The following is a 15024-nucleotide window of genomic DNA, read 5'->3' on the forward strand; positions in this document are numbered from 1 at the left end:
TAGTCCGCACATATTCATTTACTCCTAGAAATTTTTATCAAATGTCTCTTCCTGTACCTAGTACTGAGGATGGCTTAAGACCAGTTCCTGTCATAGAATAGGCAGGAAATGGGGGCGCCTGGGTGGTTCCAGTAGGTTGTCTGCCTTCGGCTCATGTCATGATCCCTGGGTCAGTGGGGAGCCTCTCCCTCTGCCTGCTGTTCCCCCTACTTGCACTTGCTCTATGGGAAGAAATGCAAGTTCAAGGAGTACTTAAAATGGGGTATGAGGAAATCTTGCTGTTTTTTGGATAATGGGAGGAAGGGCACCTTATCAACCCTTCTGAGTTAGGAAAGGCTTCATGGAAGAGGTAACCATAAAAAGACCAGCTGGAGCCCATGGGTAAAAGGATTTGGTCAGTCCAAGTTAGCAGGAGCCTTTCCAGGCACCAGTGTGCTCTAGCTCCAAGGCATATATACTGGACAAATGGTAGCATCTTGGGAGACCAGGTGGAGAAAGCAGCCTGGATTTGGAGCCTCTTTTTTAGGATTTTATTTATTTGACAGAGATCACAAGTAGGCAGAAAAGCAGGCAGAGAGAGGGGGAAGCAGGCTCCCTGCTGAGCAGAGCCCCCATGTGGGCCTCCATTCCAGGACCCTGGGATCATGACCTGGGTCAAAGGCAGAGGCTTAACCCACTGAGCTACCCAGGTGCCCTATTTGGAGCCTCTTAAGTAGGTCTTTTTTCTTAATGAGTTGGTGTAACAAGTAAAAAGTTGAAAACCGTGATCTTCTGCCTTTCCCAGGTAACTGCTGTGTCTCCAATTTCCTTTTGTACAAACCTTGTGCATTTACTCTACACCTAACTATTCTTATGTAAGGGGGAACCCCAGGGACTGAGGCCAAGGGGAGAGAGGGGCCACCCAGGCTTCTTGACTGCACCAACCTGTACCAGTGTCCAGCTGCTTGAGGGCCTCAGACCCTCCAGGCACACAGTGGTGTCTCTGTCCTTGTTCCAGGTCTGGAAGAAGCTGAGCAGTGCTGGAGCTGGCCTGCATCCTGGGCTAGGGTACCCCTAAAAAGCTGTGGGCGCTGTGCACCTCCTGGAGCCAACACTCAGCGGCTGGAGGTCTCTGATGGCACCAACTAGGCTTTTCACCTTATGAAGAGATCATGTTGTTATTGGCCTCTTACCAGTATAAGCAGGAGAGGGAGGGAGTTTGATACCCCCAAGCAGTAGCATACAGTAGTCCCTCCATATCTGTGGTTTCAGTTACATGTAGTCAACCGTGGCCTGGAAGCAGATGATCTTCCCCTGACATAGCATCTAAGTCCACAGTAGCCTAACATCATGTTACAGTGCTTTTCATCATTCACCTCCCTGCATCTCCTTTCATGGGCATTTTATCTCCCATCATCAGAAAGGTGAGTACAGTGCAGTAAGATAGTTTGAGACCACATTCACGGAACTTTCATTATAGCATATTGTTCTAAATGCTTTATTATTGCTGTCTATCTCTTACTGTGCCAAATTTATGAACTAAATATGAACACAGGTAGGTAGGTATGTATAGGTAAAAACATACATAGGGCTCAGAACTACCTTTGCTTTCAGGCATCCACAGGAGGCTGGGGGGTGACTTGGAATGTATTCCCTGCAAATAGTGGGAGAGGAGAGATGGACAACTGAGCTCTTCTGAAAGAGCCAAGTTGTGTCAGGTCCCTAGGGAGGACCTCTGCTGCCACTACAGATCTGCTATTGCCTTCCAGCACTTAAAAACTTAAGTACATGGCAGTAAATTGATCTCTGTAAGGGTAAGGACATTTGTCCTATCCCCCATTCAACTGCTGAATAAGTGACTGGAAACACTGAAGATCTGAGGGTATTTCAAGGTAACCTTTTTTTTTCAAAACTCAGGTCCTATTTGGTTTCTTCACCCGTTATTTTTCAGCTTGACTAAAACTAAGAGCATTTATTGAGCCCTTCCTTCCAATGTAAGCAGCCTCATTTAATTCTCATAACTACTCTATGAGATACAGCCTATTACGGTTCCCATAATACAAAGAAACACACTTGCACGCTGAAGTTATTCCAGAGATTCCCATACCTTGCACATGGAGGACCCACTGAGAACTAGATGTAATTCCAAAGCTCAATTTCTTTATTTTTTGAATCCAACTGCTATCAGCTTCTCTTCAGGTTTGGGAAAAAGAAAAGAATGCTTGGATTATTAGGCCACATTCCACTAGAACTTATTTACCTTAACTGACCACAAGGAGTGAGAGAAATAAAAGAGCATGAATTAAAATAACTGGGATTCCAGTTTTTGCTGTTCCGTTTCACTTTTGCCAGAGCAGAGGTTCTAAGTGCCATGAAAAACTAATTCTCAGGTTCTGTCCCTGACCTATGGAATCAGATGTGGCAGCAGGGTTTAGCAACTGCTCAAACCTGAGAACCAGAAGACTAGTGGGGAGTTTCTCCACGTACAAAGTAGATATTTCGGATTCTCGTTGACCCAATTAAGTGATAAATGTCCAGGACTTCAAAAACCCTTAAAAGAACATCTTTATAGTGCTGCAGCTTGCCAGCAGTTTTATCCACTGGATATTTAGATTCTATACATCCCATTTCCCCAACTTACTTCAAAAAGGAAATTGTGATAAAGAGTCCATCTAAGCTGGGGAGCTCTCTTGGTCTGAGTCTCAAACTTTTAATAGCAGTAATAAGGGCTGCCATTATTTGCCCTTCCCTAGCAATTCTCTTAGCAGTGCCATTACTACCCTAGGTAGTTAACATCACTATGCACCCCTTGTTAGCAGTGTTGAACCCTGGCTGTTCAAGACCACCCTGATGCTTAAGCTATACCCAGCTCCATTACATCAAAATCCCTGGAGGTAGGATGGGGGGAGGACACAGACATTTTAGAGCTTCCCAGGCAACTCTAAGTGGAGCCAAGGTTGAGAAACAGTACCATATATATCAAAGATAGGATGCTAACTTCACACTCAGGAAGATCTTCCACCATGTTCCAAAAGCATCCTCATGGGACATTCTTATTCACTCTGAGTATGAATGGATGGGGGAAGTATCAGAAAGCATTAGTGCTGGGGGCGGGAAATGCACTTTTGTTGAAGCACAGGTGTTCCTGTGGCAGACCTAGTCAGAGTTCTAAGAGATGACCTTGGTCAAAAAAAAAAAAAAAAAAAAAAAAGATGACCTTGGTCAAAGTTCTCAGAGGCAGTTTTTAGATTACAAACTTATTGTTTCTGCCTCTCCAGATTGTTAACTATTTCCTTCTAGCAATTTTTCTTCCAGATTGTTGTTTTATTTTAAAATGTACTTTTTTTTTTTAAAAGATTTTATTTATTTATTTGACAGGCAGATAACACAAGTAGGCAGAGAGGCAGGCAGAGAGAGAGGGGGAAGCAGGCTCCCCGCTGAGCAGAGCGCCTGATGTGGGGCTCGATCCCAGGACCCTGAGACCATGACCTGAGCTGAAGGCAGAGGTCCAACCCCCTGAGCCACCCAAGCGCCCCTTAAAATGGAATTTTTAACCATTTTTAACTGTATAACCCAGTAGCATTAAGTAACATTCACAACCTTGTATAACCATCACTGTGTATCTGAAACCTTCCCATCACCACACACAAGCCCTAACTCTCCATTCCTCATCTCCCTAGCCCCTATAATTGGTCTCTATGAATGTGCCTAATTTAAGTATACATACATTTGTACGCACATGATAATTTGTCCTTCTGTGTCTGTCACCTATACATGCACCATCGCATTTGGTTTGTCCCTTAGTTGGCTATGGCTTTGTTTCGTTTCCCCTTTGGCTACTGTGAATGCTGCAATGAACACTGGCAGTAAGAACCTTCCTTAGCCAAGGAGGGAACCACACCAGTCCTATAGTCCTTGTTTGGCTTTTTGAGGAAGTGCCCCAACTTTCCCATAACAGACACACCATTTTACACTCTCCCCAGTACGGTAGAGTTCCAATTTCTCTCTATTTTTACCTGTTTTCATTTTGGATTAGTAGGTGTGAAATAGTATCTCACTGTGGGTTTGATTTACACTCCCCTCATGACTGAGATGGGAAACATGAGCTTGTGTTATTTTTTAAAAATATTAAATGTATTGCCAACATACGTTCTCTTTAGAAATTCAAGATTTGTCACAGCCATTATTTCGAATACTTTTTTTAAGGAACTACTCTTATACGCTAAGTTTTAGTTTCTCCTACAAGGAAACTTAAGACCTGGGCCACTTCTTGGTTAGAAATGTTTAAGCTTCCTGATTATGGGAGATGCAGCAGAACCAGAACAAATAGGCAAACACTCTTGACATTCTCACTCTAGTGTTTGCTTAAGTTTTTAAACCCCTTTTGGCTCATTACTCACCCCTCACCCACATACACTCTTGTTTAACATTTAACTGTAGTTTAAGTAACATTTTGTATTACCCATTTAACTAATTAAATAAGAATCTCCTATCTTACTTAGTGAAAAGACAATGCTTTCAATCTAGGGGAAAAAAAAGCCTGTAGTGACACACTGGAAATGCTTTGTAATCAGTATATTAAGGAGACATTCATACATTCCAATTGCTTAATTCTGATAACCAGATTTAAGCTTGTGAACATGACTTTTTAAACATACATTTAAAGCTATTCATCATAATTTGCTATACTACCAACATTAAATTACAGTTACTTCAGAGCGTTAAAGTAAGCCTGTAACATACCTTAAATAAAAAAAAAAAATAAAAAAAACCTTCCTATCTCATACATGCAAATTTCTCCACATAAATGTCTCTTCACTGTAAGTTACCCTGCTCCCGAAGCCACTACTCTGAAGCTATGATATCATGGTCCAAAGAGAAGGCAGAAAAGTATAACCAGGACTGATATATATATATGTATATATATATTAAAAAAATGGGGAAGAAAAAGATGGCACAGAAGGGAATGCAATTCTACAAGTGCAAGCCCTCAAGCAGCAGCATATGACAAACCCCTTCTTTAAAGAGGTATCCTTTCTATCACTGATACCACAGGCCAAATTACATAGCATGCCATCTTCAAGTAACAGTTGAGGCAATAAATGCAGAGGCATCACAATGAATCCCACTTAACGTAACTATAGACCAACACTTCTCTACAAATTGTCTGATTGCCAATTAAATACAAGTTTTAACTTCATAGCTTAACAATTAAGGGTCATACACTGAAGTCAATACATACACCCAGCATTTCAGTCTGAGCTGTTTCATATACATAGAACTGAAATTAATTACAAGGTATGGCCTAACAAATGCTAGGGGAGATTTTTTTTGAAAGCAGTTTTTACAAATATTAAACTTATCTTCCACACTGAAGTCATCATACATACGGGGCAAAGTCAGAGCTTTTATATTTGAGTTTATTCTTCATTTAACTTTTAAAACACTACTATAGTTGAATATTAAAACAAAAACAATAGCAAGTAGTGAGCTATGATTATAGTCCTTCACTCATTCACTACTGCACATAAAATGCCAGCAGTGTTATTCACTGGCCCCATTAAGAGGTCTGACACTGAACACCACCCCTGGGATGATGTTCATCATCCTCATATGCTTCCCCATTGTAATGGCGCCGTCTTTCCTGATTTGGATCAAAGTCCACCAGTTCTACCTGGTCCATTTCATCAGTCTCTTCTACTTCCTTCCTCTCAGGCAGCAGTTTTTCCAGCAAAGAGAGTTTATCAGGAGACAGAAAGCCATTCTCAGGAAAATTTACCTACAAGAAGAAATCTCTATTTTAAGTTCAGTTTTCTGTATTTCATTTGTTCCTTATATGTATTACCACTGACCCATTTTTTCCCCCAGAAAAATATGTGATGACACACATGATGATCTTTTGGCCAATCTGCCAGTCCCAAGTTAGAACATGTGTTCTAAAAGGCACTGCATCTATCTAGCTAGTATGATGAACTAGAACTTAAGGTAATAAAAAAAATATATATTATCCTAGTAAAATTGCGTTGTGATGATCACTGTTCTACTCAGCACATAGGAGAACCCATCCTGAAATAAATACTAATTCCTTTTAACAGGTTTTTAAAAGCTATTTTTTCTCAAGAAGGCAGTTCTTTCTTTGCCCAATAGTTTTTTTTTTCTCCCAATTCTCCATTTCTATAAAATATGATTTAAAAAATAGTATTTTTAACTCTATGGTCACCAGAATTTCAATTATCAAAACTGCCAACTTGGCATCACTGAAAAATGTTTTTAATAAAAGCTGTATTTATGGATCAAGGGCCAGACAATTTAAGACTGAAAAAAAATGACCGAGGGTTGCTTTATAAACCATCCTATTAGCAAACCAGCCTTGTAGTATTTTGCTAAAAATCCACAGTAGTTATTTTGAGTGCTTCTGCTGAACTTTAAAATCCCAGTTATAGCCCTGTATTGGCTTAATTTATTTCTTCCTGGACAAGAAAGAGTATCAATTTGATGTACCTTACTATTTGGAAATACAACTTGTTTTTTAAATAAGCTAATCATTCTTCGGTATTCCTACAATACTTTATAGCTTACCTTAAATTCGATGATGAGGCGACCCTTCTCATATGGCCTACGATAAATTGGCATGCCTTCATTTAGCACACACTTGATATCCCCATGCTTGACAATTTGACCTAAAAACACAGTAGCCAAATTTTTCCTTAAATAGTCACATTTTTATGAATAGGGGGAGAAAAGAACAGAGGAATGTGCTAGCTCACTGTTAGGAATAAATTTACATGAAGCCATCAATCCCATTACCTTTTTAGGAGCTTCCAAAAAGACCCAATACCCTATATAATTTCAGCTCAGCTTATAAATTATGTAACTGACCAAGTAAAATACCAGTTTTCTCAGTGCCCATACCAGCTAGGAGCAGATCATGACAATACTAGAAGAAAGACAAGCTCATCTAAAGTATTATACCTGGATGAGAGGTGATGACAATGGTTCGGTTGTCAAGAGTAGATATTGGCTTTTGAAAACCGCACAGTGCCTCAACCAGCTGTATGTCCATACACATGAAAAGGTCTTCTCCTCGCCTGTATCAATGTCAATATGACATATACTTAATCAATCTTTCAAATCACCCAGTATTAGACGTACCATAGCAGGCAGTTATTTTCTCTTAACAGGAAGGGTGTACGGGTATCTTTTACAAAGATGTTCTTTCTTTCCCCATTCTCAACAGCTGAGATCTAGAAACAACAAATATATAAGGATCCTGCCAGCTGTTTCCTGGACAAGATTTTACAATCTTTTACATTCTAGAGAGGCTCTACTACTTACCATCCCTGAACTGTTACACATCCCACTCCCTCCTTGTGCTTCGACTTTATTTTCCATTCTGTATTAGTAAATTATCTTACTCAGAGTACTCTACAAAAAAACTCATGTAGAGTCACCTCAAATGACAGCATTTTCCATTGAGACATTTGTTGTAATGCTCTTTTTTCATCAAATTAAAACCAGTTCCTTCGGGTGTCATTCCCAACACATTTATTGGAACCCTACTCCAATCCAATGCTTTATATTAGCAACAGATGGATATTTATTTTTTTTTTAAAGATTTTATTTATTTATTTGACAGAGAGAGATCACAATTAGGCAGAGACAGAGAGGAGGAAGCAGGCTCCCTGATGAGCAGAGAGCCCGATGCAGGGGGCCTCGATCCCAGGACCCTGAGATCATGACCTGAGCCGAAGGCAGCGGCTTAACCCACTGAGCCACCCAGGCGCAACAGATGGATATTTAACACGTTGCTAATCATTCTTGTGCTTCACTCCAAGTTCATCATAAACAGTATTATTTCACAGTATTTCCAAGAAACGTCTTTAACGTAATGAAAAGCCCATTTAAAAAAATATGCAAGATGTCAATTTGAGTAGTTCATAAAAGTTCTTACCGAGTAAAAACAGCATGGTCCTTCTGATCTAAAACAATGATAATATCTCCTGGTTCCAGTCCTGGTTCTTGGTCTCCCTCACCATGGAATGTTATCTTCTGGCCATCTTTCATGCCTAAAAACAAAAGATTTCATTATACTCTTGTTTAACATCCAACTAATGCCAGAATCTCAATCTGTTAAAAAAACAGTGATGCCCGTTTGTAAATCTGGGGCGGGGGGAGGGGGAGGTCTTTGTAGACGTAGGTTTACTGAAATGACTGAGAATGCCCACATGATTAAATCAGTTCCATTTCATTGCGAAGTGAATGCAGTAGAAAACACAAACTCTACAGGCAGGTAGGTCTCCAAATTTTAGAGCTATTACTTACTACTAGCTGGATTACCCTGGGGGAAGCAAGTTGCATAACCTTCCAAAATAAACACTAACTTTCTCAGAGACCTACCTCACCAAGGCCTTAAATAAAAGGCCCATATTGCCACCAAATCAGCAGACTAGCAAACATTATTAACTATAAATGTTAATTATTTCAATTTCATTACTCATATCCCTCTATCTCCTGAAACAATGATCACCAAGGTGACCCACATGAGAACTGTTTCACTCATCATAGAAAACATTAAACATACTCGTAGCCAATACTAAAATGAATCCCTATACAATCACCAAACGATCCAGCAGCTATCAACGCAGGACTACCATTTTCACTTATTTATACCTCCACCCACGGTCCCCCCAACATATTTTGAAGCAAAATACTGACATAATACTTCAGAATATGTATGTACCTCTAAAAAACTAAGAACTTAAACCACAACACCAGTATTCAACACTGACAAAACTAAACAGTCTTTAATCATTCATGAAGCCAAATAACTGTCTTTTTATGGTGGTGAAGCAATTAAACAACCAGCTTTTGCTAGTTGTTCCATTACTTTGAAGACATGGGTAAATATAGCAAAAATGGCTTCACTCACCATTAATGCCCTCAAAATACATACTGCTCATAGCAAAAGGGGAGGTCTTACCAGAGCAGGAGGAGAAAAAAAAAAAAAAAAAAAAAAAAAATCCTACTAAACATGGACCAATTAAAGAGGAAAAAATGATGAGGGAGTTGGTATCCTGATTCATATGGAAGAATGCTACTTCAGGAGCTTAAGTTAATGTTAAATGTATGTAATAATATATAATGTTCATATTATCAATAGTTCCACCAATAAGCAATATGTAATACTAGTTTATTTTAAATTAATAAAATCTGATGAGCATTACTACATATTCATAATCTAAGTTCTTACATATCAACTAATGAAACATGCTCATTAGTTTAGAAAAATTAAGGAAATTTTTATGAGACCTCCAGAATTCTTCACCTAACCACCCCACCCTCCATCCTTCAAAGCAAGCATATTCCAGGATGCCTTACTGGCTCAGTCAGTGGAGCACATGACTCCATTTCAGCGTTCTAACTGCAAGCCCAATGTTGGGGGGGTGGGGGAGAGACTGACTGATTACTGATTGACTGACTGATTTACAGACTTTATTTATTTGACAGAGACACACAGCGAGAGAGGAAACACAAGCAGTGGGAAAGGGAGAAGCAGGCTTCCTGATGAGCAGGGGGCTCAATTCGGGGCTCCATCCCAGGACCCTCGAACATGACCTGAGCTGAAGGCAGACACTTAACTGACTGAGCCACCCTGGTGCCCCCTGGGTGGAGATTATTTAAAAAATTTTTAAAAAAGGTAGGCATAGCCCTTCAATTTAGCAGTTCCCAAGAAAATTACCACTGTGTGAAGTTAATTGCAAGAAAAAAGTGGAAGAACTAATGACTTAATAGAAGAGAGTTAAGTATGGAACACTATTCAATCATTTGCTGATGTCAGTGTTACATTAAGTGAGGAGATCCTTTAAGTATTCACTACAATTATACAAAAGTTCGGCATAAAAAAGCATTTATTATGTAGCTAAGACTTATCCCTGGGTGATACCATACATAAGACCTATTCAAGATAGTTTTTAACAATTACAAAATGTAGTATTAATAAACTTGTTACAGCACTCAAGAACTCACAATAAGGGGCTCAGAACTCACCTTTGTCAATATGAACTTCTAGAATCTTCTTCTCCCGAACTATCTTCCTTCCATTGCAGCTTTTACATCTATCTTTAGGACTGATCCGTTCCCCATGGCCCTGGCACTCCATGCACACAGACTGAATTTGCTGAACCATTCCAGGTCCTATCTGATGAATTCTTATTTGCATTCCAGTACCTCGGCAATTGGGACAACACTCAACTGCTCCTTTCTTACCACCTCGGCCTAAATAGTTTAAAAAGAAATGTTTTAATTAGTATTAGATTTACAAGTTTTTAAATGAGTTTTTCCATGTATCTGATACAATTCTGCCCTGAAAGTCTACAATTCAGGTTTCCACATTCGATAAAATACAGCCACCATCAGCTTCAATTATCTACTGACATTTTGACTGCTGTCTTAAAGTGCCAACTCAGAATCTTGTTTTGAGCATGTGCTCTCAAAGCACCATTCCTAGGACTACTTTATCTGTGAGATGGGACCCTTTTAAAACATTCACTCTTTAGGAAAGAATATTTCCAACAAATAACTTAAAAAAAGATCAGAGGTTCTTAGCAAAGAATTTTCTGAACAGCTAAGTGTCCCAAAAAGAGGACACTAATAAAATCATATTACAGACTCTGAAACCATATGAATTTGAGTCTAAGTTTTAGAGAGAACAGCAACTGTTCAGCTCTAAACAATGTTGAGGAAAACACACCAAATTTGATTGATCCCAATTATCTGTGCGCGCGCGCGCACACACACACACACACGGTGGTATTTTGCCAGTATTTCTCAAGGTGGTAGGTTCATGTTTTCTTCATACTTGCACCCTGCAAGATTTAGGTAGTGTATTGTCAGTTTTATATATCCAGAAGAGTTTCAGTTTCATTTTCGGTTATATTTAGAGGTGTTAAAAGACCGTACCTTCACATTTATCACAAATCACATTCTTTTGCAGAGCTAGTTTTCTTGTTGCACCATTATATAAATCTTCTAAGGTTACTGAGAGCTGATGCACAACATTTTTACCTAAAACAAAAACAGTACTCATTAAAAGTCCAAGATGCTGCTACTCTTTGTGTTCACTGCACTTCAAAGAAAGATCTGAAAGATGACGTTCACAAGATACATCTGTTGAGCACCTACTACATACATAAAAGGTCACATTATCACTTGTGATCTCAAAATGCGATGTAGTTTCAGATGAGGAAAATTAGGTGAAAGTAACTGCCTACGGACATATTTGCGGCCATCTTACAAACTACAGCAATCAAAAATGTCAACTACAAAATCACTTGGGAAACCAGTTATTAAACAGCAGGTTTCCCAATAAATTAACTCAAACTGCATCTCTGTTGTAATATATTCTTTGAATCTCACTTAGTATAGCAATGTTATGACCAATTATTTCATTCAAAAATTTAACACAGTAAGTCCAACTAAGCAAGATTGGTCAGGGAAGCGAATATACTTACCCAGTCTCTGCAGAAGACCATTAGTTCTCACTTCTTGAGTAGCACACTTACTTTTGGGACAACAGTATTTAAAAACTGTATTTCTCATACAGTGCTAATACACCTTCCTGCAGTTACAAATATATTTTGTATCTCCGATATCTAATACAGAAGCTGCTAATCACACATGGCCATTTAGCACCTTAGTAAGACCAAAGATAAAGGAATTTTTGTTTCAAATAAATCTAAATGTAAATGCAGCCAGGGGATACAAAGGAGTGACCTATCTCATCTTAAAATGCAAAGTGGAAGGTGGAGATTGCATTAAGGACACAAAGGCTACACAAACGAAATCACCTGCCAACGATTAGTAAATTCCTAGTTAGTGATTCTTCCAGTGACATACCAGCCACGGAACAGTACTGCCTTAAGCCTATTTTCTCCTATCTGCATGTCTAATGACTACTTTTAGTTCCCCAAAGAGTGTGAAGCACCATTAACTATATCTCCTTTTGTTCCTAGTTCCACCTGTGGTTCTTTATCACATATAGTCCATGCAGTTGGTTCTGGCATGCTAAAAACTGCCCCTCTTACATCTGAGAACACAAGAAAGGAAAACAAAAACTCTTTTAGTGTGGTTACATATCCTTCAGTATCACACCAAAAAACAACTTTTATTAATCTAAGTCAAAGTCTGCCAGCCAATTCCTTAAAATTCTTTTTTTCTAAGTAAAAACCACTCTTTTTTTCTGTGGGACAAATCATCCTCAACAATTAACTATGACTGCATATTTTTCTGAAGTAAATTCTGCAACCACATTTGTTAAAGGTTAAGCGCCCGTATTTTAGTAAGAAGCTAAAACAAGATTAAACAGGCCATAAGCTATTTGGAGTTAAGAAACCTGTGTTCGATTCCTGACTCTACCTTCCAATATATGACCTTGAAAAAATGTTAATTTCTAACTTTAACTGAACAAGGCCATGTACCTCCAACTGGATTGGGGGTGTGTGTGTCAAAAAAGCTTTCTAGAAAGTGTTTTGTCCTTTATTCTTTTAATTAATGCTTGATAAAGGTATCAGAGGGCTTTGCAATCATTTTAAGTAATCTCTATACCCAACATGGGGCTGGAACTCACAACCCCAATATCAAGAGCTGTATGCTCTGCTGTTAGAGCCACTCAGGTGGCCTACAAGCATTTACTTGTTCCAACTTGATTGGCCTATTTTTGGCTACATCAATCCCAGTTTAAAAAACATCATAAATCAAAGTGGCAGTATATGTCAGTTTGCAACATTATACCAACATGTAAACAAGCATTTCAAATAGATACTTTCTGAAGAATCTGCTTTCACTAATGGCTACTTTAATTTGCTCCATGTAGACTATTATTATTATTTTTTTTAGGATTTTATTTATTCATTTGACAAAGATCACAAGTAGGCAGAGCAGCAGGCAGAGAGGGAGAAGGAAAGCAGGCTCCCTGCTGAGCAAAGAGCCTGATGTGGGATTCAAAGCCAGGACCCCAAGATCATGACCTGAGCTGAAGGCAGAGGCTTAACCCACTGAGCTACCCAGGCACCCTAGACTAGGTTATTCTTACCTCTCCTTTCTCTCTGCATTCTTCCTCCTCCTCCAAAAAACATATCAAAGATGTCCATGGGGGAGCCAAAACCACCACCAGCTCCACCTTCTTTAATTGCCTGTTCACCTCCTTTGTCATATAATTCCCTTTTCTTTGCATCAGAGAGTACTTCATAAGCTTGAGAAATCTGTTTAAACTGTTTGAGGAAAAAAAAAAAAAATTTCACTTAAAAGTGTTGCAAAGCAGTTACTGTATTACACGTACTCATTGTCAGGTTGTAATAAGTACTATACACCTGGCAAAGAATCACACAGACATTTAAGAGTCTGAGAACATCACTTGCCTTTTCTCCTTCATTTGGATTCTTATCAGGGTGGTACTTCAAAGCCAGTTTCCTGTAGGCCTTTTTCAGTTCTTCTTGGGTGGCATTGGGTTTGACCCCCAAAACATCATAGTAAGTGGTTTCTTTCACCATTTTCTACAGCCTGAAATAAAATGCAGTTTTAACTTTCAACTGGAAATCTTAATTAGTAAAAATCAGAGTTAAGGCAGAGAAATCTGCTTATTCCCCAAATTTGATTTAAAAAGCCTGCCTTCCCAAAACTTCAGAGAAGGTAACCATTCTTTGGTAATTCAGCCATAAATTCTAACCAACTAAATATTAGCTAATAATTATCGGGATAATTCAAAGGCCTTCCTCGGCAGCTGATTCCCCCTCTCCCACAGGAAAGCTCCATACTAACGCCACGATTATCTGGATTCTTCCTGTTTCTCTTTCCAGTACTGACAGCAGTAATCAAAAAGGGCACCAATATGTTCAGCTTATTGGTTATTACATTATCATTGTCTTCGTTAAATCTGATAAGCACACACTCCCTAGATTAAAAAAAAAAAATGTGGGCACAGGGAAGGAGTAAAGGGAGTGGTTTACGAAACTGATTAAAAGCACAAGAAAGCAACCTCCCCTCCCCCCACCTAAGGATGTTCTCAATCACAGAACTTACAGCATCTCCACTTTGACCACCGAACCCCTCTAGCCCCCACAAACCAGCGTAGTTTATATGCCGTTAGGTTCCCCCTGCACTAAGGGCAGATCTTAAAGGTTTTCTTCTTTCCACCTTGACCGAAGGGGTGGGAGAACCCCAGCCAGCCTTCAACAAAGAGAAGGAGGAGAGACCAGAGAAGCGGCCGCAGCCTCCGCCCCGCTCCCCGCCGCAGCCCCTCGCCCCTCTCGCGCGTGCGCGTATGGTCGCCCACCCCCCAGCAAGCTGGGGCGGAGGGGACGCGGGGGCGCGCACTTGGGGGGGCGGCGGGTGGAAAGCCGAAGGCGGCAAGTCCTTGGGGACCTCAGGCTAAACAGAGTGGAGAATGCTTCAGTAACGTCTCGGGCCCACTCACCGCGTGCCGGAGATGGGTTGCCGCGGCACCACACCAGCCCTCCCAAAATGAAAATCGTGAATACAGGAACCGACAACCCTCCCGCCCACGCGGAGCCAACCGCCTCCGACCGCGGTCCCATCCGGCTTCCCGTGCCAACAATGGCGCCGGCCTTCGGACGAGGGGAAGCGCGAGGGCTGAAACTCACCGGTGAGAGGGCCGAGGCCGATGTGGGGGAGCGGGAAGGAGCGCGTTGCTGGGCGCAGCTCGGGTAGCCGCCGCTCCTCCGCGTCTCACCGAGCGTTCTGGAAAGTTCCGCCCGGCGCGCCGCAGCCGTCGTCTTTTGTAGCCGAGTCCCGACGCGTCACTCGGCGGAAGTCCCGCCTCTTTCGCCGCTGCCACCGCCCCGCGGTTACCTAGGCAACAGCGCGGGGGCAATGGGCCTGGGAGGAGCTGTGCCGAAGGGCCTTATGGGGCTGGGTGCAAGCTTGGGTTCCTGGAGCTCGTGGAACTTTCTGGAGTTCCTTTCTCCACCCGGTGGGCCACAGAGTGCGGAAGTCTCGGGCGGGAGCGGGGGTAGTTATAAGCGGGGCAAT

General features: G+C 40.8%; 1 protein-coding gene across 2 annotated transcripts; it reads right to left on the reverse strand.

Annotated features, from left to right (window-relative positions):
* Window positions 1-4539: 4539 nt before the first annotated feature.
* DNAJA1 (DnaJ heat shock protein family (Hsp40) member A1) lies at window positions 4540-14754 on the reverse strand. Of its 2 annotated transcripts, none has more exons than XM_044265534.1 (9): window positions 14637-14754; window positions 13395-13536; window positions 13070-13247; window positions 10939-11043; window positions 10027-10254; window positions 7931-8045; window positions 6952-7067; window positions 6559-6659; window positions 4540-5758 (listed from the first exon to the last, which is right to left on the reverse strand). In XM_044265534.1, exons 2-9 carry the CDS (start codon window positions 13524-13526, stop codon window positions 5540-5542), a joined length of 1194 nt encoding a protein of 397 aa, XP_044121469.1. In that variant the 5' UTR covers window positions 13527-13536; window positions 14637-14754; the 3' UTR covers window positions 4540-5539. The 2 variants fall into 2 exon arrangements, with proteins under 2 accessions (XP_044121469.1, XP_044121470.1); XM_044265535.1 differs by lacking the exon at window positions 14637-14754 and adding an exon at window positions 14450-14527.
* Between the last annotated feature and the right edge of the window lie 270 nt (window positions 14755-15024).

Source organism: Neovison vison, chromosome 9, assembly GCF_020171115.1.
Source record: "Neovison vison isolate M4711 chromosome 9, ASM_NN_V1, whole genome shotgun sequence".
Taxonomy (NCBI): domain Eukaryota; kingdom Metazoa; phylum Chordata; class Mammalia; order Carnivora; family Mustelidae; genus Neogale; species Neogale vison.